The following is a 22,132-nucleotide window of genomic DNA, read 5'->3' on the forward strand; positions in this document are numbered from 1 at the left end:
TATAACCTGCCAATACACCTATAACCCCACAAAATGAATGCATGTTACTCATCGTTTTTCTGCATGACTTGGGTAAATTGTAGGGGGTGAACTTGATATAGAAAATTTTATGTTGTAGGTGCTGCAGGTTAAGTACACTCTCTTGACAGTTGATACTAACTATACCATCGATGTTCTCTTGTCATGGTGTTTTTTTTAGGAATAACAGAGAAAGCCCCTGACTCATCTAAAGAAACCAAAGAGCTCACAAATCAATGGTGCCTGTCCTTATAGCCAGAATATTAGTACACAGAAGCTATCACACTAGTTTTAGAAAGAAATTACCACTTGCAACAACTACCACATAATATGAGTGAAAACTCGACGTCAAAGAAAAGATATGGACAAAACACCAAAAGTGGTTCATTTATCTCGAACAAAGATCCTCTACCTTCTTCATGGTGTCTTGCAGAATGTTGGCTCACACAGTCACACCAGGAATGAGGAACTATCCATTTGCTAAATATCCAGCACCCACATAACCTGCGAAGCAGCAGTAAGTCCAAGAAGTGCTCAACTTAGAATTTTGTTTACACTATCCAATCTCAACTTAGAACATGCTCACCAAAAACCAACAGTACAGATCACACACAGTGTCCTAGAAAATCAAAATAACTCTTTCTAAAAATCAGAAGTTCTAGCACGACTCAGTCCTTGCCTGCAAGGCTGCAAGCCTGCAACACACCACAAACTAAAAGTCAGTGTCTGCTCTATTTTTGTTGCAAGTATTCAGCTATTAGTACAACCGCTGTTTCCATGCATAAACTGATTACCAAGAGCCTGATGTATTTGACATCTATATCTTAACATTGACTGAAATGGTTCCGGTGATATAAAGCAAGAACAGAAGTAGCGACTGTCCCCCCTCTCCCCCTCCCCCCGTGCTTGTTCTGATGCTGTAACAGACAATGTTTTTCCGTTACAAATAAAATGGAGAATGGGGCTAGCAACAGACCTTATCTTAACTCTAGAGAACAACTTGCAGCATCCTACTAACATAGAGTGCTAGTAACTCTGTACCACATTACCACGAGATAATATATTGTGGTCTTCGTAACTTTCCAGTTCAATACACAATTAGAAACAGACACACAGAGCCCACAAAAGAACTAAAGCGAACACTTAAACTATTAATCAAATACGCACAAACAATAGACTAGAGCAAACTCTATGAACAGCATAACACACACCAACAACAAAGTTTTGCTTACGCATCAGGTTGAATGGGCTGATCATAGTACCGCAGGAGTATTAACTGCCAGGTACTCGAGAGTTGCAGCTCACTTCTGTATGACTGTACCCAAGCCCCAAGTTGAGAAGCATCAGAAGCTTACACCAATGCAGACCTCAATTGGCAATCACAATCTTATTTCTCGTCGTAAGCGTCTGTATTTCTCTTGCATTCTCAACAGATCTCTAGAAAGCTGTTGATTCCCTGTCAACATCAATCCATTCAGTACACGATTGAGCATGAACCTTCTAGGCAAGTAACCTCTCTCCACCATCTCCATCACCATCCTTGCAGCAATTGCCATGTCTTCGGCCCTCTTACGCACAAACATTGCGCTTATTACGATATTATATGTATCTTGGTTGGGCAGGCACTCCTCCCCTTTACTCATCCTCTCGAACAAATGCAAGGCCTTATCCATCTCCCCTTCCTCAAATGAATACCTTATAAGAACATTGTATGTCTGGACGACAGGCTCGCAGCCTTCATTCTTCATCCTCTCCATCAGCTTCATAGCGCGGTCAATTTTCCCAACATGGCAGAGGCCTCGGATTAAGACAGTGTAGGTTACCACATTTGGTATATAATCCTTTCGTATCATATCATCAAACACCGTTACTGCATCCTCCACATTTCCCTTCTTACAGATAACCTGAATAAGCGCATTGTAAGTAGCGATTGTCGGAGGGCATCCTTCTTTAGACATTTCATCGAACAGTTTGCGGGCTTTGTCCAGCTGCCCAGCAACACCCAGCCCATGGATGATGGTAGTGTACGAAACAACGTCAGGCTTGCAGTTCTCGTCTTTACTTCCCCTCTTCTTCATCTGGAGGAAGAAGTTCCATGCGTGCTGTAACTGTCCAGCACGGAAGAAGCCTTTGAGGATGACATTATAGGTGGTTTTCGTGGGGGCAATGCCAGACTCGGCCATCTGCCGCAGCAAGTCGAGCGCGCGGGACGTGTCCTTGACACGACACCATCCGTCAGCGAGGGTGTTGTACGTCACCACGTCCGGCGGGAAGCGCCGCTCGAGAGCGCGGACCAAGGAAGCGGCCTTGCTGGCATGGCGCGACTTCCCGAGCGCGTCAAGGAGGGAGTTGAACAGGGGGAGGTCCTGCGCGACGCGGTGGGAGCGGTGGAGCGAGAGGAAGAGGCGGACGGCGATGTCGGGCCGGCGTTGCGACGCGGCGAAGCGCTCGAAGAGGATGGGGAATGTGCGCGGGGTGAAGGGCAAGCGGAGGCGCGGGAAGAGCGCGAGGATGGAGTTGGTGAGCTGGCGAGGGTGGCGGAGGCGCGCGGAGAGGTCGAGCGCGAGGTCGATGGTGCAGGGGGAGACGGCGTGAGCGCGGGCGGGTAGGTGGAGGAGCGCGTGGAAGAAAAGGAGCGCCCGCGGCCCGTGGTGCCAGAGGAGCTTGAGGACGGAGTTGGCCACGGGGGTCGGGAGCGCGGGCGCGACGGCGAGAAGGGACGCCGAGAGGGAGCGCGCCGACGCGGTGGTGAGTGTGGACGACGGGTGGTTAAGCACGAGGGCGGCGATCTGTCGAGCGGATGGAGATGATGTGGTTGCAGGCTTGGGAGTGAGACAGGCTGGTGCGACCGAGGATGGCGGCGGCGGCATTGGGGAACTTCTGGGCGCGGAGGGAGAATACAGCGGTCAAGTCGAGTATGTGCGAGAGTGATGAAATCTAGACCGTTAAATGCTAATCTGAAGGCAGGAGAAAGGTGACGGGAAAAAGAAAAGGCAACATGCCGTTCCTTCATTTTGGCACGAAATTTTCCAAGTACACCTACAAATTTCGTCGTATTTTTTAAATACTATAAGAGTGTCCGTGCGTTGCTACGGAATAATTTTTCTCATGCGGGAGATCCGTTTCGTGTGGACATTGAGAAGGACGGGAGCTTGCACTCGTGTCGTGCGGGAGATCGAGAGGAAGGGACTTGCGTTGAGGATGGATGAAGACGGACGGTTTCAGTACCTTGGATATTAGGTGACATATTGGACGTAATTTTGGTGACGTGACGTACCGCGACGTCCGTACCATCACCACAAACTCTAATTTAATATATTGATATAGATTTTAACTTTTTAATTGGTTCAGTTCAGCACACCATTCTGGCGTTCTCCCTCCCGTATTCTCCCCGTTACCCAATTTCCCCATACCCATGGCTTATCTGAAACTCCATGGCTCCCGCTGGTTTCTCCACAAGTGGCCGCCTCCTCCTCCTCCTCCAACGGACTCCGCCACCGCCACCTCCTTTCCCGCAGACCCGCCGTCGCCGCCTCCTACTGTGGCCCACGGCGCCGCTGCCTTCTGCAGTGGTCGCTGCCGCATACTGCTGCTCTTCCCATGGACGTCGTCGCCACCGATGACTCCTCTTCTAGTACGTTTGGTTTTGAGACGCATTGGTATTTTTGGCAGGCTAGCTAGCAACGGCCTGCTTGTCGTGCTCGGGACGCGAGACTGGAGGAGGCGGACTGGGGCGTAACGGCAGGGGCACCGGAAGGAGGGCCGCAGGAGGGAGTGCCGCCGCAGTGGGAAGGGGTAGGATGGGGATGTCGCGATGTAGAGAAGCTGCCGGTGTTGTGCCGCGGGGACCGGGAAGCTCGTCCGCGCCGCCGCGTGGGGAGGGATGGGCATGTTGCGTTGCAGATAGCTAGGGATGTCGCCGGCGCTGTGCCACGGGGAGCTCGTCAGCGCGATTGGGAGAGACGCTGCCGTGTGGGTGCCGCGGACGGCTCGGATGCGGGAGGCCTTCTTTTTGCAGGGATTGACAACAGCTAAGCGAAACGTTTTTTCTCTCGTGCAGGAGTAGCATATCCCTCATAATTTTGATGAAAAGACCTACCGCGAAGTCCGTACCATCACCACCAACTCCAATTTAATATATTGGTTGTCGTACCAGTGGTCCACGGGGTCCCACTGATACTGGACGCGTGGGTCGTGAGTGACAAAGCCCCGCCAGGTTTGCCTCCCGAGAACGATAGGCCCGGAAAGCCCCCCCCCCCCCCCCCAAGGAGACGGTCATTGGCGAAAACAAAGCCAAGGGCCGGAACAGGAGAAGCACCCGCTTCGGTGGGTACCCGGGAACTCTGGTCCTGAGAAGTGGAAGGAACGCTGTCCCGGCAACTGGCCGGGTGCGCTAGCCAGGAAGGGACTCCCAGCAACCCACGCTCGGGCATGCAGGTGGGCCCCGCAGAACAGTGAAGACAGGACGAGTCATCGGATGCAGTGCATTTAATGCACCGACAAGAGTCACATCGGCAGGGCTAGTCTTACTCGGCAAGGCTAGGGCATCTACCTTATAATCCATTTTTATCTATCGTGTATGGTGGCCTGGGCGCTGCATGGTGCCCAGCGTGGATCAACAGTAATGTAATTCCTGTGGCGGTGACACGCGTGTAGGAAACGTGTCGCGCTGCATGCATCGGCACCTGTGGTATCCCCTTGTCTATAAAAGGAGGACCAATGCCGTTGGTCAAAGCGTTCAGTTCTACTTCTAGTTCGACCCACAGTTAGTAGTAGCAAGGAGTACTGCTCGTGTTGACAGCAAGTTCTCTTAGGAGAACAAGTAGCTCCCCCGAGAACTCCCCGGGGCAACCTGTAAACGTACACATTCTCGTGAATACAACACAGAGCAGGACATAGGGTGTTACCCTCCGGGTAGCCCGAACCTGGGTAAACTCACGCGTCGACACTTCGTGTCTTTCGTCACGTTGGCGATCGCCGGAGCAATCGCCTCGCCCTCCACCGAACCAAAAAGGGGGTGCTCGGCATCCCCGGTGCCGGAGACCCGTGCTCCGACATTGGTATAGATATAAAAATGTCTGTACCTTTTTTTGGTCGATAACTATGCATGTCTATCTCTACAAATAGAGTAAATTTCACAAAACCACACTTCTTGGGGTTAGGGTTTCATTGGGTCACAATTATCACTAATAGTCTCACGGAACCACAGTGTTTGGGGCAAACTGTCTCACAATACCCAAATCGGGTAGATTATGCCGTTTGATGGTATTTTTGACATGTGAGACCCACTTGTCATATGCCAAGTCAGATCCATTTCGTTGCCACGTCAGCTTTCGGGCCCGTCCCGACCCGTTAATGGTTATTTCTCTACCTGTATCACCATCTCGGGTCAAGTCCGGGAGCTGCTGTGGCAACGAAATGGGTCATCCCATCCGACGTGGACGTATGACAGATGGGTCCAAACTATCAGAAAAACCATTAAACGACCTAATCTACTTGATTTGGGTTCTATGAGACAGTCTGTCCCAAAAAATGTGGTTCTGTGAGGCTATTAGTGTTAACTGTGGCCCGATGAAACCCTATCCTCAAGAAGTGTGGTTTTGTGAAATTTACTCCTACAAATACTAATATCACATGAGATAAATATTTTGTGAAACCATAGTGTAGTGGCTCCTTTCCTCAAACATGCCAGATGATTTTGAGATATAGCTAAGTAAAATTTACTAAATTATTTTGACCACGTTTTTGCCTATGCTTCACTCATGGTATTGCCGAATTGTTGGAGAAAAATATTATCTCCCTCTCTCATTCACCGTAAGTAAGATATATACTAGATGGAGATTTAGAAGAAACCAACGTAGGAAGCATCGCTTGCTGCAACATCCCATGAGGAGATGTCAATGGCCAATAGAAAACGGCAAGAAGTGTTGTCTCTAGCAAATTAGAGGCAACAATAAGCAATCACAACGGTCCTTCCTGTTTCGTTGTCATCATTAACATGGTGAACCTAGACTCCCACCATGTGTTGCCACATCATATCCACCACCCCAAACAGCCATGCACAATCAAATATGGAGTCACCTAAGGGTCTTAGATGCATCGACCGCATGAGAGGGCCAGCTGCTTGCCTCATGTAGGCATGTAGCCTGGCCATATCGATACTTCCTCTGCCTATTGATTTTATAATTATGATTTCAATCGCGCGAGTGGAAATGTAGAGAATTGAATTTTGTTGTGTGTTCTTGCGTTCTTCCTTCGCTTATAATAGACAAATGTAATGTTGTGATTATTTTTGTCCCTCTAGTTTTGATACATGGAAATATAGATTTCCTTGGAAAGTTCAACAAAACTGGAGTGAGACCTAAAATAAAATTTCTTATTCCTTGTAATTTCACTGAAGGTTCGATGGTGAAGCGTGATATTTTCTTTTTTCAAACTCATTGGATTTCTTGGAACTTCGTTTAAACTTGTTCATCAAAAGACACTACAATGCAAAAAAAAAATAGTACGTGTTTTCAAACCTTGAACACCTGGAGATTGTTTCATCTTAGCAATTTCGAAACATATGTACCACCCTTGTACAATCACCATACCTGATTTGCTAACACACTTATATATAGATAACACAATGCAGACTCACGCGCCATCCAACGAAAATGGAAAGTGGAGTCACTGATTTGTGTGCTCTCTCACAGCGTGCAATCACACAAAAAGAAAGAGAGTCTCCATTCAAAAATGTCAGGGTTTCCTTAGGGAAACTCCAAGAATACCCCGTTTCCTCCCCCCATTTGTCCACTTTTATACATTTAGGAGTTTGTGGGCAATAATGCAAACCTGCGAGTATGCTTAAATCCTCTCCACTTGTCAAAGAATGTCCACCCTCCTCACTTCTCACGGGTGGAATGTGGGTTCACCTTTTGAACAAAGCGTCGTTAATTCTTGTTTTCCACTCTTTTCTCCTCCTTTTCCCCCCCTCACATCCACTACCTCTAGGTAACGATGTTCAAATCAGGTGTAGACACGTAAAAAGAATAAAATTAAATTGAAATGGGCAAATGGGAAGAAGGATAAATAGAGACTGACATTAGATATCATGTTTTTTTCCACTTGAAACAACCCCAAATGGATAAAGTAGAAGGATAAATAGGGGAATCACCCTTAAGATTTACATTTATGTCACTTAGTCGCATGAACGTTCCAATGCTCCTGAACTACGGAGTAAGGGCAACTCCAGCGGGGAGACCCACTTAGCGCGGACTGGTCCGTTTGGGTCTAAACGGACAAAAACATGCCCTGACGCAGCGATCCATTTCGGCCACCATCCACTTTTCTGTCTGCCGCACCCATTTCCAACCCAAACCTGGTCCAGGTTTGGGTTGGGACGGACATCATCTTTGCACTGCGCTTGTCTCCTCTTTACTTTTTTTTCTCCCTTGGTCTGCGTATCTATGACTAATTGAACGGACCAAATGGGTGGTCGCGTTGGGGGCACTGGCAGAGCCAAACGAACGGGGCCCAGACAGCTGGTCCAGACTTGTTCGGGTCGCAACCCAAACGGAACAAAATGAACGCTTTTGGCAACGGATTTGGGAGTTGACCTAAAGATACTGGTTGCACTTTCAGATACAATGGAATTCCAACACACACCGTGTGTGCACTGTAGGTTCAAGATAGCTGGCTAGGCTTTGAAACCGAAAGATGTACGTACAAGGAAAGCACAAATTCTTCTCAGCACGAACGAGGACAACAACACCTGCCCACCCTTGCAAAAAGGTATCTCGTCCCCGCGGCTGGTCGCGTCATGACGGACAACACACGACCTAGTTCGATGGCAAAGCATACACGAGGAGATCGGACATGCACGTGCATGCCGAAAGGTACATCCAGTGTACCAAGATTAAAAAGAGAGAAATGGGGAGCACAAGATAATGTAGGTGATGTCCTTTCCGTGCCAGCTGGCTAGCGGTTTGGCTGTACTACTTGAATTCGTGGTGGGAATAACATATCGGAGCTGATTGATCAGTTGATTGGTAAAGCAAAATCAGAAAGTTGGAAGAGTACAAGACCGGAGTTAGGCTATATGGAGCGCACGGGTGGTGTGTAGGATGGTTTGCTGAGGCCCAGGACACATCGCATGGGCTCGATCGAAACAGCTACACATGAGCGTACAGCTATGCAATTAAGCCATAGAGTTGTCCTCCTCAAGCAATATTAAAAGCAGCAGGTTAATTGATCAACTTTTAGCCGGTATCCTGTCAAAAGTACGTACACCTAACAGTTGTAGTCAGTGCTCCCACTACAACCAACTGTCAGCGCGTACGTACATCTCTGCTGGTCCGTTGGCCGCTGCCATCCGTGATCCTTCCCGCTATGCAACGGTACGAATCCTACGGAATGTATTGGTGGCTGGCGCCGTCGCGACCGTACGATCGGACGGCCATCAATCATAGCCAGACTTTTGGTTTGGCTTCCAAGGAACTCCCAAACTGGACTTGAAACATGCTAACCTGGATTTCGCAAAAACAAAAGTAAGGATTAACGGACTTCCAACATTATATTTTGTGCACTACTTCCAATTATAATCTCCACATAAAGGAGACGTGGAGAACCCATGAAGCGTGGACTTTCATCTAGGATAGCAAGGAGGATTCTGTTTTCGTGGCAAATTCCAAAGGAACAAACCCCTCTGACCTCCTGATTATTTTCATTCCAGGCTGTAGCTCGCCCTGTCGACTTCCCCCGCTCAACCTACCAAGGTTTCAAAGTTGGAAGTTGGAACACATGCCAAACAGCCAAAGCACTGGCAACTGAAATAAAAAAAAGGCCCCAAAAATAATCGATCACATGACACAGGCGCAGGGAGGCTGATTAGAGCACGAACAAAGCTTGACCCAGAAAAGTATAAGGGGCAGTTAAGCAAAACCAGTGTGGCAGGCTTCTGTATGTTTAGATAACACCACGCCGCCAGCGCCACTCGCAAGCCACCTGTCTTCCACCTCTTCCTCAAATCTCCAATCCCCACGCCTCTATGCTTCTGGCGCAGGAGTTGGGATTCTCCCTAGCTAGCCAGCCGTCTTATTTAGGCCATGCAGCCATCCCCGATCCGCTTCGGCCGCCAGATCCCCCTCCCCTGCTCTGACAGCGAAGAGGAAGAGGAGGAGGAGGAAGAAGAGCAATACGAGTGGGAGGAAGAGGCGGAGGGCGAGGCGCCGGTCGTTTCGCCGTTTCTGCTGCCGGCGGCGAGGGGAGTGGTCTCCGTGGTGGATATGGTGGCGGCGGTGCTGCGGAGGTCCCTGCTGCTGTGCAGCAGCGTGCGCGCGGACGAGGAGCAACGGGCTGCGGCCGCGAGGATGCAGATAGGGCGGCCCACCGACGTGTGCCACGTATCGCACGTCACCTTCGACCGCTTCGTGGGCTTCCTCGGCCTTCCACCCGACCTCGAGCCCGAAGTGCCTTGCCCCGCGCCCAGTGCCAGGTCCGTTCGCCACTGTGTCGCCGTTTTTCGGTATACGTGTTGCTCTCTGTAGATTCGCAGATTATTTTTGTGACTGAACTAGCTGGCCCGCACACATTGATAATTATATATTTATTTGTGAGTATCTGTTTCTCCATCGAGAAATTTCTTATTCTAAGTGGATAATCCTCATTCTTTGTCCAACGAAAATTGAGTAGTTGCGTATTTTAGGAAATGTGTGCAACTAGGTTTGGTCTAACTTTGAGACTCAGAAATAGCAAATCCGTTAGGAATTACTCCCTCCGTCCCATATTAAGTGACTCAAATTTGTCTAAATATGAACGTATTTATATACTAAAATATGTCTAGATACATGTAATAGAAAGTCACTTAATATGAGACGGAGGGAGTACCTGTCAGATGATTTTTGTGTTTTAGGAATTTTTTTCGGCAAAGATGTAATTTTTATATTTAACTAGGTTTCACTGTTTTTTCAGCGTACATGTTGCTCTCGATAGATCGACAGATGATTTTTGTGTTTTAGGATTCTGCCCTGCAGGTTGAATTGTGTTACTGTTTGTGGATTAAGCTGAATTTTGCATTGTTCAGTTTTTGGAATTACTATTTCTCCATCGAGAAAATTCTTATTCTAAGTGGATAATCATAATTCTTTGTCCAGCAAAAATTGGGCAGTTGCACATTATAGAAATTGTGTGCAACTTGGTTTGTTCTGACTTTTTTTTTTCTGCGATGAAGGTTTGTTCTGACTTTGAGACTCAGAAATAGCAAATCCATTGAGAATTAGTCACGTGGTGTCTAGCTAATTAGTCCAACTAAGTAAAAACGAGCACACAATAGTACTACGTACCTACTAGTCTGTTGGGCTTCAGCCAGTAGGAATGTTTGGTTACCAACCTAGTTTTCCTTTTCAGAACTATTGCTGCTCAGCTACCAGGGAATTTTCTAATGCACACTCTATTTTGTGGAAATAGGTCTTTGTACTTGGAGGGAACGGAGTATTGTGATGTTCTGTTCTTTTTAGCCTTATACTATTCATCATTTCCAAAGAGGTAAAAATGCCTCAACTATCATCTCTTGGACTTCAGTTCTTAGTAGTTACTACACACCACCTATTAGTTCCACTTTCCTGATACCTTTGTAGTATCTCATCTATAGCAATTCAAGTTTTGTGAGTAAGCATAGGAGTTTTGAGACATCCATTCCAATGCCCATTCATTTTCTTAGAAACATTATTTCGAAACTTATGTCATGAGATCTGCTCAATTCAGCTTTGAGAGAAGTAGAATTTGGAAGATACAGCACCAGAACCTATCCAAGATGGGCTTGCCCGAGAGAAACAAAATGAGGCACTACAACGTGCCAAACACACGAATTGACACCAAATTCCAGGTCTCACCCAGGGTTCAGATTTAGGGGGAAATTTAGGACACACCAAAGTTCCTGAAATTTTAAAATTCTAACATTGGAACATGTTTGGATTGAACCTAAAATTTCACTGAAAATTTTGCTTAGAACAGGGGCAGCAGAGAAGCCAAACTAGGATATAATTCACATAGTAACCATAAGAGAAAGGGCAGATCAATCAGGCAATCAACAACATAAATCAACACCAGGTAGCTGTTGAAGAGAGCAGTAAGCTCCCCAATTCAATCGCCCTTGCCATATTGCCGTTGATCGTGACTTTGAGCTAACTACGCTACGAAGCGCCCGAATCGACCAGTCAAGGTTAGCACATAGAGCGACGGGGGATCAGGGAGGACAGGTCAGCACGCAGCAAAGGCACTGGCTTTAAAGTATCAAAACACCGCCATTGGTGCTGTGACTCTTTCTTTTTTTTGAGATTTCAAAAAATAGGGATTGGAGTTGGGGAATACGGGGACATGGGGAAGCAGGTTTGGCAATTATACGGAGCTTTGGATGGGTCATACAAGTTGGCCCAGAATCCAAAAGGCTGTCAGGTAGAGCAAAATTTGGGACACTTGGAAATTTCGTTCAAAATTTAACCCTGGACTCACCACAAGACCAATCTTGTTGAACATTTGACCATGCCTTACTTAATGTTTATTACATCTATTGGATTGTAACACAGTTTATGTTTACTAACTACATTTTCCCGCGCAGTATAAGTATATTTGGAGTTTTGCGAACATCCATGCAATGCTCGTTCGATAAAAGAGGAAACAGTGTCCCAGCAATACTGCTGACTATGCAAAGGAAGTTGTATTTACTTGGGGGCCTTCAGGTAAAGCCAATCGTAACCTGAAAACCTTCCAAATATATTTTCCATACTGAAAGTTCTGAAAATATTGTTGTTCTGCTAGGCTGAAGGGGTCTTCAGAATAAATGCGGACAATAGCCAGGAACAACATGTCAGGGAGCAACTAAACAGAGGTGTTGTTCCAGATGGAGTTGACTTGCACTGTCTTGCGGGCCTTATAAAGGTGTAGTAACCTTCTCTTATTGACATTTCTTTGTTTGTGACTGCCCTTTCTTTCTTTAACATAGGTCTTTAATGTGCAAGGACAGCATTCTCGTTTGGCATTTGACTGCCTTTAACATAGGTCTTTTATGTGTAAGATCGGCATCATGGTTTCTGCAATTTGAACATGTAGGGGATTACCTTCAAATATGAGAGTTTGTTTGCATAGTCAGGAATCAATATGCACAGGAATACAATGCATAAACCATGTTTAAATGTATTTTACTTCGAAGGAATCTACTGGGACATGGCTTTTTTGAAATGACACTTTTTATTTACCAGTTTCTCTTCTGTGTTATTCCATAATCAATACGGTTGCTGATTTGTAGGCCTGGTTCCGGGAACTTCCAAGTGGTGTATTGGACTCATTGACTCCAGAACAAGTGATGCACTGCAACACCGAAGAAGAGTGTGCTCTAGTTGCAAGTACGGTACCTCCAGTGGAAGCAGCACTACTCGACTGGGCTATCAATCTGATGGCAGATGTTGTGGAACATGAAAAGTACAATAAGATGCTCGCAACATCGCTATGGTTTTTGCACCAAACATGACTCAGGTTATTGGGAAGCCTATTCATATTCTTGATTTACGAATTCTTAAAATTCTCTGCCAAACCATATGACTTATCATACATTCATCTCTCTTTCAGATGGCCGATCCCTTGACTGCTTTGATACATGCAGTTCAAGTGATGAATTTTTTGAAGACATTGATCTTGAAGACCGTAAAAGAAAGGGAGGAGGCAGCTGCTGCGGCGAGGGCATTCACGTCCAACTCTGGTTCCCCAAGTGACAAAGATGAACCTCAGACACTAGATCATTTGGACAAGCCCTTCACTTATTCAAGACAGCAAACTGATGAACGCCCCATGATCAGTGGGTCCACTCTTGATCACTTCCTCTTCAGAGTAGAACAGGAGCTTCATCATGATGCGCATCCTAGTATTGGAGAACCCAAGTGTGACACTGGTTCAGCCCATGACAAAAGCAACAACAAATTTTCTCCTTTGAACAGTGCTTTTAGTATCCACGATAACAATTCCAGAAATAAATTCAGTGGTGACAGTGTGGAAGGTTTGTTTGACATGTTTAAATTTAGGAACGGAGTTGGGAGACTCTGCAGGCATCCAGTGTTTCAGTTGAGTAGGTCCGTGAAGAAGTCTGATGAAGCAGGACAAGCTTGTGCATGACATGGTAGGGTCTAATTGATGATTCTGTTACTTCAGCAGCTGTGTGTACCCGTGTGTACCAGTTAACTCGTCCACCATTCTCTTAGTTTGCGTGTGTAGTAGAATACTGATGTGGAGTTCCTTTGCGTGTATAGTTCAACTATTCATTTCTGACAATCCAGATTATAAGAATCCATCATCCTTTGTCGGTAACAGAAATTTCGATGTACTCGTAATTTGGTGATTCTTGAACAGGTAAAAGCTCTTGTAAAATTTTGCTTTGGGAGGAAAATCGCCAGTGGCTGCACCCATTTCAACCGATTGTGTCTAAGTGATTATGTCTTGGACACCGCGTAAGTCGTCTTTTCTACCCCAGTTTTGTGGTGTTCTATCTGCTGGTATGGAGACATGGAATACTGCTGCTGCTGGTATGGAGTAAGTCTGACGGAGGAGACGATGTAATCGTTGCTGAATCTTGCATGGGAAGGTTAGTTTTCTTTTCGGTTCTTGCCTTTTCAACGATTTGGGACTCGGGAGTAGTCGACGACTTGTCGCCTTCTTGAACTGCGGTCTACGACTCTACTACTCCTTGTAGAACTCCAAAGAAGGCACGAGGCCCGCACCTCAATGCAGAATTTCCAAGACGTGGAGCGAATTCTAATTCCATCACTCTACTACTTTTACTCACATAAACTATCGATAGTCGAGAGTATCCATTTTATGCCGCTTTTCTCCCATCTCCCTAATTCACATTCACAAAAGCAAAAACGATATTCTTCCAATCCTCCTTTTCCTTTCAGATTTCACAATATCCGTATCGATATCTCGTTCTGCCGAAAAAATATCCTGAGTAATAACTTAGCTGAAACTTTTTTCCCTTTTGCTTTCCTTCTGTCCAGTCAAGCAAACCATCCGGCAAGAAAGGTAGAGGCACGCGGGGCCTCTCGCTCTCACCGAATAAAAGGCGCCGATAATTATCCCTACGAAACGGAGATGAGCTCTACATGCAAAATGCAATCCATCTCGACTTCTCGAGGGATAAACGTGCAACATGACCAGAATCGCACAATATGAACCGCAGGGAGAATTCGAGGATCATAAGCGACTGTAAGATACTGTAGAAGATAGCGCACGGACGCACCCGATCAAAGGGAAATCCAGCCGCATCAACGACCGATCAAGTCGGCTGAAAATACGGCATGTGGAAATGGAATTCGACCCGCATCAACTGCGCACATATATATACCCGTGCTGCTTTGCTTTGTGGACGAAGCTTCCAAATCCCAACCGTGCGGTACTGCGGTGTCTCCTCGATGGGATGGAGCCGGAGCCCACAGCCGCCGGGACCCGCAAGCCGCCGCCGACAGCATCCGCCGGTCACGCGATAGGAGCGGCCAAGCCGTGGGCTTCGCGGGCGCGGGAGTCGTCGCTGCTCGCCGCCGCGGCCGGGGGGCTTGTTGCGGTGGGCCTCGGCGGCGGCGCCCTGCTGGTGTGGTGGGCGGTGGCGTTCCACCGCGCGAACGCGAGGCTGTGGATGGTGCCCGCGGGGCTCGTGCTCCTCGGCACCCCGATCGTCGCGTGGCTCGCCGTCTTCGCCTCCGGCCCTTGCGACCGCTCCAGGGTGCCGCCACGCGCCGTCTTATACGAGCTTCCTTAGCTAGCTTAGCTGCACTCGATCAACCCCTTTGTTTGATCTTGCATCTTGTAAACATTGCTTGGTGAGTGGTGAGTATGCGTAGTGCGCACTTGATTTTGGCAGGGCACTGATGCATGCTGGCACCTGCATCACTTCACTTCATCTCGTCTGCTGTTCAATTCTGGCACCGAACCAGGAGTATACAGGTCGATGCATTTTTTGCGTTTGATGATTTTCTCGATATTATTGATCTGCTGCAGCAATGGTATAAATTCAAATGAGGTTGTCTCTACCATTTACTTTCTTTTTTTCTTCTGACGATGGCTATATGGCGAACTGCTTAATCACAGGTCCCAAATTTGGCTGCACGTACCCGGCAGGGTTCAATTTTGTTCTTGGTTTCAAGAAATTTGTGACTGAGGCCATCGAGTTCGATCCGGTGCCGTTTTCATCTAACAGAGCGATCAATGTAACTGCAATACTGCATCCAGGTTTAATCGCTGTCTTGTGCTACAGCGTGGAGTGCCTTTTACATATTCTTACGTGCAGAAGCTTCTTGCCCACTCGGGAGTCGGGTCTCTATCCAGAGTGCAAAATTTCTTTCCACGCTCCGTCCTGTGTTGCGAGTGAAGCGCACATGTCCATTTCACGCTCCGTCTGATTTTCTCCAACTCTGGATCGGACGTGTGGATCAAGATGCGTGCGACATATCACATATATACGGGGTACCATCATATTCATAGCCCTGCGGCAGCGACTTGCCGTCGATGGAAGAAACGCCTAGGCACCTAGCTAGGAGTGGTGCTTCGATGACGATTTGAGGACTTGCAGTTGCAAAGATGTTTTAGTATCCTTCTCCCGACGCGCCGCCGTGTAATGCAGGGAATTCTTCTCCACCCCGGCCGCTTCCTGACGGCGAAAGTGCATAATCCTGGTCGCGGTTTTCCCCAATCCCCCGTAATATCGTGGGACACAAGGAGGTTTCATGTCAGTGCTTGGGTCTTCGGGGCTCTAGTTCTCGGGCCTGATTCCTCTCTCCACGGAGTTTCGTCTCGAATGGGTTTATGCTCCCTTTTGTTCGTAGTTTGCCTCGATCTCACACTTCTGCAGAACTCTGCCGTTTCTATACTTTTTAACTAGAGCTCTGCCTATTTTGAGACGTGATATTCATAGACAGATTAATACAGTCATTTGCCACACAGTGAGCTGAGCAAACTGCACGCTATTGGATCACGGGAAAAAATGTGCATGATGAAGCACTTTGATTTTTTCAGGCCGATTAAAATCATCAACGGTGCAAAACAGAGCTACTACGTGTGGAACTATTTATTCCAGCAGTTTTACAGTAAAGAGCTTCGGCCGCCACCATCCACCAGCTAGATGATGTCCCGCACGTTGTTGTGAAAATTTTTAGTTAACACAAAAAGTATTCAAAATTGAAAAATATAATGAATGTACATTTTTCACTTAGTGAGGATAGCTTGATGGAAGTAACATGCATGCATGTGCAAAATATGAGTTTTTCCTAAATAGATGTGAACAAATTAATTATATGATGATGTGGCATACTTGCATGTTTAGAGAAATCTAATAGTAGTTTGCTTCTACTTAGATATAAAAGATCAGAAGTCTCTAGTTCGATGTATCCTCCCGGTTGCATGGGCTATTTGGTTGCTGTCCCGAAGCCCATGTGTATGGTCTGGAGAAAGCGTGAAAGCTCCATGTATGTTGTTTTAGATTGCATCCTGAAAAGGTGCCTGGGCCTGGCTCAAGCCACACACGCACAAAAAACAACAACGAACGTCTGAGTGCAGTCTCTGTTTTAAGTAAGTGTGCTTGAGACTGTACTACTCCCTCCGTCACATATTAAGTGACTCAAATTTACCCAAATATAGATGTATGTGTGTGTATATATATATATATATATATCATGGTTAGATACATGTAATATTTCGTCATTTAATATGTGATGGATGGAGTACTATTTTCGCATAACCTTTGAAATAGTTCAAACCAAAAAAAAAAATTCATGCTTGTCTGGCCACGCAAAAATTATCAAGTTTCTAGGCAGCCTTCAGGCATCACATTTTGTCAGGCACATTGCTCAAATCTCTAACCAAACAGCCCCTCAAAGATTCCATAGGTAGTTGACTTTTCTAACTTTAGTCGTCTTGTTTTATTGTGCCCTTTGTTATATCATCAAAAAAAATTCTGGTCCTATAAAAAACATGATATTATATTATTAGAGCCAAACTTTTAAAAATATTAACATCTTTCATATGCGTACGACAAAATTATTATTACAAATTTATGATCCGTTCTTTTTATTACATTTGTCGCGGTCAAACCCAGACCCATAATACCCATAGTACATGTCGTAAGTAAATCGTAGGAAAATTACCGTATGCATGCCCTCCCTCTAGGAGGAGAGCACCCTCCGCAGACCACGGGAGGCAGGAGTGTACATCGGGTCGCACATGGATGCAACGGGTGACACCCTATGGGAGCCTAAGATGTTTTCTTACCATAGATTAAAATTTCAAACCATGATAACTCTTAAAGTGTCTACTCCTACATGGCAAGCAATTTCCACCGTTAGATTTCTATTGACAAGATCTTCGGAACTAGATCTAATATGACATGTCACGATGAATTTTTCTATCATTTTTTCACTGTATTCATCGTTATTATTAGTCTGACTTGTTAATCATGTTATGCCTGAATTGCATAGATTAAGACATGTCACACACACAAGACATGAGACAACTATGGGACACAATGCAATATATATAAAGACACCGACATGACAGCTGAGACATTAATTGGGTACTTGTATATTACACGTGTGATTCTGTGCTGTAAGCTAATTTCACAATCTAGAATGACATCTTTTATAGGGCCAAAAATTACAAAGCTTAGTCCTGATTTGGGGAGGAAAACGAAGTAATTTACTGACTTGACGGGAAAAAAGATGGACACGTAAATAACATGGGAGTATGGGACAGTAGTGATATTTCACTAGTACTCTAAATTTTTGTGCCTAACTCTAAAATGACATTTGCTTTGAATCGATGGAAGTAACAAATGTGGCATCAGAGCTTCGTCCTTCTATTCAAATGCGGATGGAGGGACAAGTTTTTCCTTTTCTTTTTGCACTGACGAGGGTCGAGGGGATCGACAAGCTTTGCATGAGCGAAAATGAAAATCCACATCACACCCCTTATACCAAACAAAGCCACGTCGATCGAATCTCTTCGTACTGTCCTTGGTGCTTTTGGAGTGATCCAACAACTTAATTAGTTCTGCCATAAGAAAGAAACAACTTAGCTAGTTCCAAGTTGTTCTGTTTTTTTTGACGTGTGCGTGTGCGGCGCGCGTGCGTGACCGTGGAGATGGAGTTAGGCTTTCACGATCAACACCGTCAGGCAGAGGCAGAGCGTAGCTGTCTTGGCCTGCATAGGCATAATTATACACGTACGCGACCACACGGACCGTGCAAAGCTTTTGGTTGCCCTGGACGAAAGCCGATATATCCTAAACGTGTATTTACAAAGATTAGAAACTTACTTGACACTTTCGTGAAAAAATAGGGACCTCGGTGCATTTTACTCTTATTCGCCACATTTTCAACCAGAGCGTTTAGTGCTTGGTCGATCGGGTTTAGCCAGCCGCCCGATTAGTCTTGGAATTCAATTGTTTCCATCTTTACTCGTGGGATATACATGTCCAACGACTCCTCTCTTGCGTCTTGACTGACTGATGCATACCGAATTTTCAAGATAGATTGCTCGCAGTTAACGGAAATACTTCGTTCGGCCAGAATATAGTGCACGCCTTCCTCCAAAAGAAAAAGAATATAGTGCACGCTAATATAGTATACGGAGTACTTCCTTCGGCCAGAATATAGTGCAGGGGAGTAGAATGACAGCACGTAACTAACGTAGGAGCATTGCAGAGCAATTGAACCAAGAATCGTAACATGCACAAATTCTCCTATAAATCCCCCCCTGCGCATGTGCTCGTGGCGGGGACATGACTCACAACTTTGGGTACTCCCTCCGATCGAAATGTTACATGTATCTAAACGTTTTTTTAAGAATAGATAGATACATACATATTTATACAAATTTAAGTTAAGAATTTAGTACAAGAGGGAGTAACGTAGTAGTAACGTGGTAGTAGCATTGCAGAGCAATTGAACCAGTTAATCCAAAATTTCCAGTTTCAGAAGAAGAAACATGCATCATCCTTTTAAAGTCGTCCATGGCAAGAGCAAAGCATACATGGAACGACACGTCGGCCCACCATCGCAGCCCGGACTTGTGCATCCAACACCGCAAGTGTGCGTGCCCCCGAGCTTCGCTGACGTCCCGGGACCACTTGACTATCGCGAGAAGCACAACTGTAGGACATTGTCTTGCACATGCCTACGGGCACGTAGTTACACGGGTACCGCTATTATTGTCGCTTTCTCCCCTCGGGGAATCATCTTGTGGCTACGTCGTGTGTGCTCGTTAATTGAGACGATCCGTTGGATTTGACACCCAACGACGGCTCTGATCCTTTCCCTCCTCATCATGGATTTTCCCCTGTTCGCATTATGCGGGAATTATTGGATGGGCGCGCGGCAGGTTGGGGGGTCATGCGCGCCCGCGTGCACGGGACTCCCAGCTCAGCGGCGTGGTGTTCGCTCCGTTCATTTATAAGCCCCGACGAGCCAACCAGAGGAATCAGAAGCCCGATACTTACACCGATGATCAAATCAAGCCTCAAACCCCTGCCGCGCACTCCCTAATCAAGCTAACCTAAGTTAGCTAGTGAACAATAAGAGAAAGCATGCTGCGTCCGGGTATCTCGGTCAAGAAGCGCCAGGGCGGCGGGGGCTTCGCGCTTGGGTTCGCGCTCGGGTGCGGCTGCAAGGACGCCAAGAGTGTGTCGGTGTGTGCCTCGCCGTCGCCGTCTGCCGCCGGTACATCGACGACGACGGATCAGACGCGGCCGCGCAGGGGCGGTGGCGCCTCGAGGTCGGCGTCCACGGCGACGGACACGCCCACCTCTGCGTCGTCGTCCTCTCTGTGGGAGGACGCCGTGGCGGAGTTGGACTGCAACGACGACCACTTCAAGACGGAGACTACCGCGCAGAGCTTCTCCGGCCTGCTGCGGGAGCTCAGCGAGCTGGAGCAGAGCGTCGTGTCGTGGGGCGCGCGGAAGAGCTGCCACCACCGCGAAAACGAGAAACTCCCCACACCACCGCCGCAGGAGCAGTGCAGGAAGGCGACGAGAAGCTGCGGCGACTTGACGGCGAGGACGGGCGGCGGTAAAGATTACTGTGACAGCGTGGTCCAAGTCGAAGTGGGGCTCGATGGCAGCTTGGCGGTGGTGAAGCAGTCGGAGGACCCGCTGGGCGACTTCCGGGAGTCGATGGTGCAGATGATCGTGGAGAACGGGATCGTGGGCGGCGAGGAGCTGCGCGAGATGCTCCGCCGCTTCCTCGCCCTCAACGCGCCGCACCACCACGACGTCATCCTCCGCGCCTTCGCCGAGATCTGGGACGCCGTCTTCGCCGCCTCCTTCGACCCTGTCCCCGTCTCTGTCCCCGCCGCCGCCGCCCCGGCACACAAGTACGCCCGCCGCGAGCCGCCCATGCCAAGGACGCCTCCGCGGCACCGCCACACTCCGTCGGCATGGCGCGTGTAAACGCGCGCACTGCACTACTGTTTGACCCGGCCCGAACTAGGGCGGGCAACAGCCACTGCACTGTGTATTACAGTACTGTTACCTCGATGGAGTCAACATTCGCATACTACGCCGCCCCTGTATCATTTGGTTTCCGATTTGAGCTAGCTGTATCAATAAGGGAATTGATGTTGGATTTGCCACCAGCGTACTCCATTATTCTACACCGGCCGGTGGGGCCGTTGTCTTGCGTGCTTGGCATGTTTTGCTTCGATCTCCTTGTGTTGTGTAAGTCGACGAGCCAGCGCGGTTTCCCGCGTGCAACAACAAAGCCCGAGCTGCCGAGGAGCAGGTACAGCTGTATACGTAGTCGTATGATTCCGTTTGAAGTCTGGACCATGGACACAGCCAGTTGTGGTTGGACGGGAATTGGGAGGTGTCGGCCCCGGCCGTTTCGCATGCATGCGCACCCGCCCGTGCATTGCGGCCGGGGCAACATGGGCTGCATCATCAGTACGGCAACTTTATCGCGATCTCATTTGTCCGAACATGGACGGGATCACCGATTTTCTGCGTTACAGCCAGTCCGCCAAAATCAGCCAATGTACGTAGTACAGTCTACGGGAGGAGACCACGACAAAGAAGCATGTAGCAGAATCTTTTCAGACCCTGGCGGGTGCGTAATAAGATCAAGACGCATCTAATTTCTTCCCGAGACAGACCACGGGACGGGCGTACTCCATGATTCTTTAATTTGTTGTTTCGCATGGAGACGATGGGCACGGACGCGGACGGAACAAAATTTATCCAGCTTGCCTAGGGGCCACGGGAAGAGACAACGGACAAGCCCGGCGGCCCCCGGCAGCCCGGCTGTGCTCGCGCCCAGGTCGTCGTCCTCTGGCTCGCAAGCGCTTGTCCTCACTCCCATCCCCGGCATCTCCCGTACGTCATCACAGGTCATTAATGTGCTAATCTGATTATCTGACTCTGCAGGGTAAGCACGCCGGAGGCTGGGGGCTGGGACCAGCGCATTGGGATGCTAGCTAGTCTTTCGCGCGAGTCCTGAGTGGAGTAGACGAGGACGGATGACCGTGTGATCCAGTCTTCCGGTTCAGTTTAGTGACAGAGAATCTGGTCTGCATAAATTAGGATATGCATCATGCATGGCATGGTTTGATCGTATTGGCGTGATCGATCCTGCAATTCTCTAGTCCAGACAGCTGGACAAGTTGAACTGCAACTTGGACGTCGGCGAGATGCAGAGGCATGCTGAGCTGATGCCCTCACGAGAACGTGTTGTGTTTTTTCTTCTGTTCTTCGTGCCAGAGTTTTTCTTTTCGAAAAGGACGAAGCCCCCGGCCTCTTCGTGTCAGAGTGAACAACTGTATTAGTCGACGCTCTTACCTTGATGACACGGATGACGGATGATACTTGCCCTCGCCAAAGGGCACAACGCATGCAACCATGCAGGGATTAACAGCGGTGACGGCAGCAATACGCGTCCACAGTGTTGTTACTGAGTACTGACGACTCCTTGGTTTGGTGTGCACCAGAGAATACGACTAACCAATTTTACCGCTCGCACTATGACACTTCAGGGCAACTCCAGCGGGAGACCCATTTCGGTCCGTTTTGTGGTCGTTTTTGTTTGTTTGGGTGGCGGTCCGAACAGACCAAAGA

The 22,132-nt window shown here is 47.8% G+C and overlaps 2 protein-coding genes, 1 long non-coding RNA gene and 1 pseudogene across 8 annotated transcripts; 2 read left to right on the plus strand and 2 right to left on the minus strand.

Moving 5' to 3' along the window:
• Positions 1 to 149: 149 nt before the first annotated feature.
• LOC100824613 (pentatricopeptide repeat-containing protein At1g74900, mitochondrial) lies at positions 150 to 2,928 on the minus strand. Of its 6 annotated transcripts, XM_024460702.1 has the most exons (4): positions 1,251 to 2,928; positions 813 to 935; positions 605 to 713; positions 150 to 498 (listed from the first exon to the last, which is right to left on the minus strand). In XM_024460702.1, the coding sequence occupies exon 1, from the start codon at positions 2,886 to 2,888 to the stop codon at positions 1,398 to 1,400; it is 1,491 nt and encodes a 496-aa protein (XP_024316470.1). In that variant the 5' UTR covers positions 2,889 to 2,928; the 3' UTR covers positions 150 to 498; positions 605 to 713; positions 813 to 935; positions 1,251 to 1,397. The 6 variants fall into 6 exon arrangements, with proteins under 6 accessions (XP_024316470.1, XP_024316469.1, XP_014755799.1 ...); XM_024460701.1 differs by having other exon boundaries at positions 605 to 935; XM_014900312.2 differs by lacking the exon at positions 150 to 498 and having other exon boundaries at positions 550 to 713.
• Positions 2,929 to 8,007: 5,079 nt separating this feature from the next.
• Positions 8,008 to 8,819, minus strand: LOC112271506. Its single transcript, XR_002964590.1, has 2 exons — positions 8,710 to 8,819; positions 8,008 to 8,525 (listed from the first exon to the last, which is right to left on the minus strand). It is a non-coding gene; the product is annotated as an uncharacterized LOC112271506 (long non-coding RNA).
• Positions 8,820 to 8,948: 129 nt separating this feature from the next.
• Positions 8,949 to 13,371, plus strand: LOC100846305 (annotated as a pseudogene).
• A 5,920-nt stretch (positions 13,372 to 19,291) lies between these two features.
• LOC100846609 (transcription repressor OFP8) lies at positions 19,292 to 20,658 on the plus strand. The gene has a single exon (XM_003570053.4). It carries the CDS (start codon positions 19,613 to 19,615, stop codon positions 20,471 to 20,473), a length of 861 nt encoding a protein of 286 aa, XP_003570101.1. The 5' UTR covers positions 19,292 to 19,612; the 3' UTR covers positions 20,474 to 20,658.
• Positions 20,659 to 22,132: the final 1,474 nt, after the last annotated feature.

This window comes from Brachypodium distachyon, chromosome 3 (assembly GCF_000005505.3).
Source record: "Brachypodium distachyon strain Bd21 chromosome 3, Brachypodium_distachyon_v3.0, whole genome shotgun sequence".
NCBI classification, from domain to species: Eukaryota; Viridiplantae; Streptophyta; class Magnoliopsida; order Poales; family Poaceae; genus Brachypodium; species Brachypodium distachyon.

Excerpts from the sequence above, each read along its gene's own strand:
- LOC100824613 (XM_014900313.2), bottom strand. The coding sequence starts at position 2,888 with ATGCCGCCGCCGCCATCCTCGGTCGCACCAGCCTGTCTCACTCCCAAG.
- LOC100846609 (XM_003570053.4), top strand. The coding sequence starts at position 19,613 with ATGCTGCGTCCGGGTATCTCGGTCAAGAAGCGCCAGGGCGGCGGGGGC.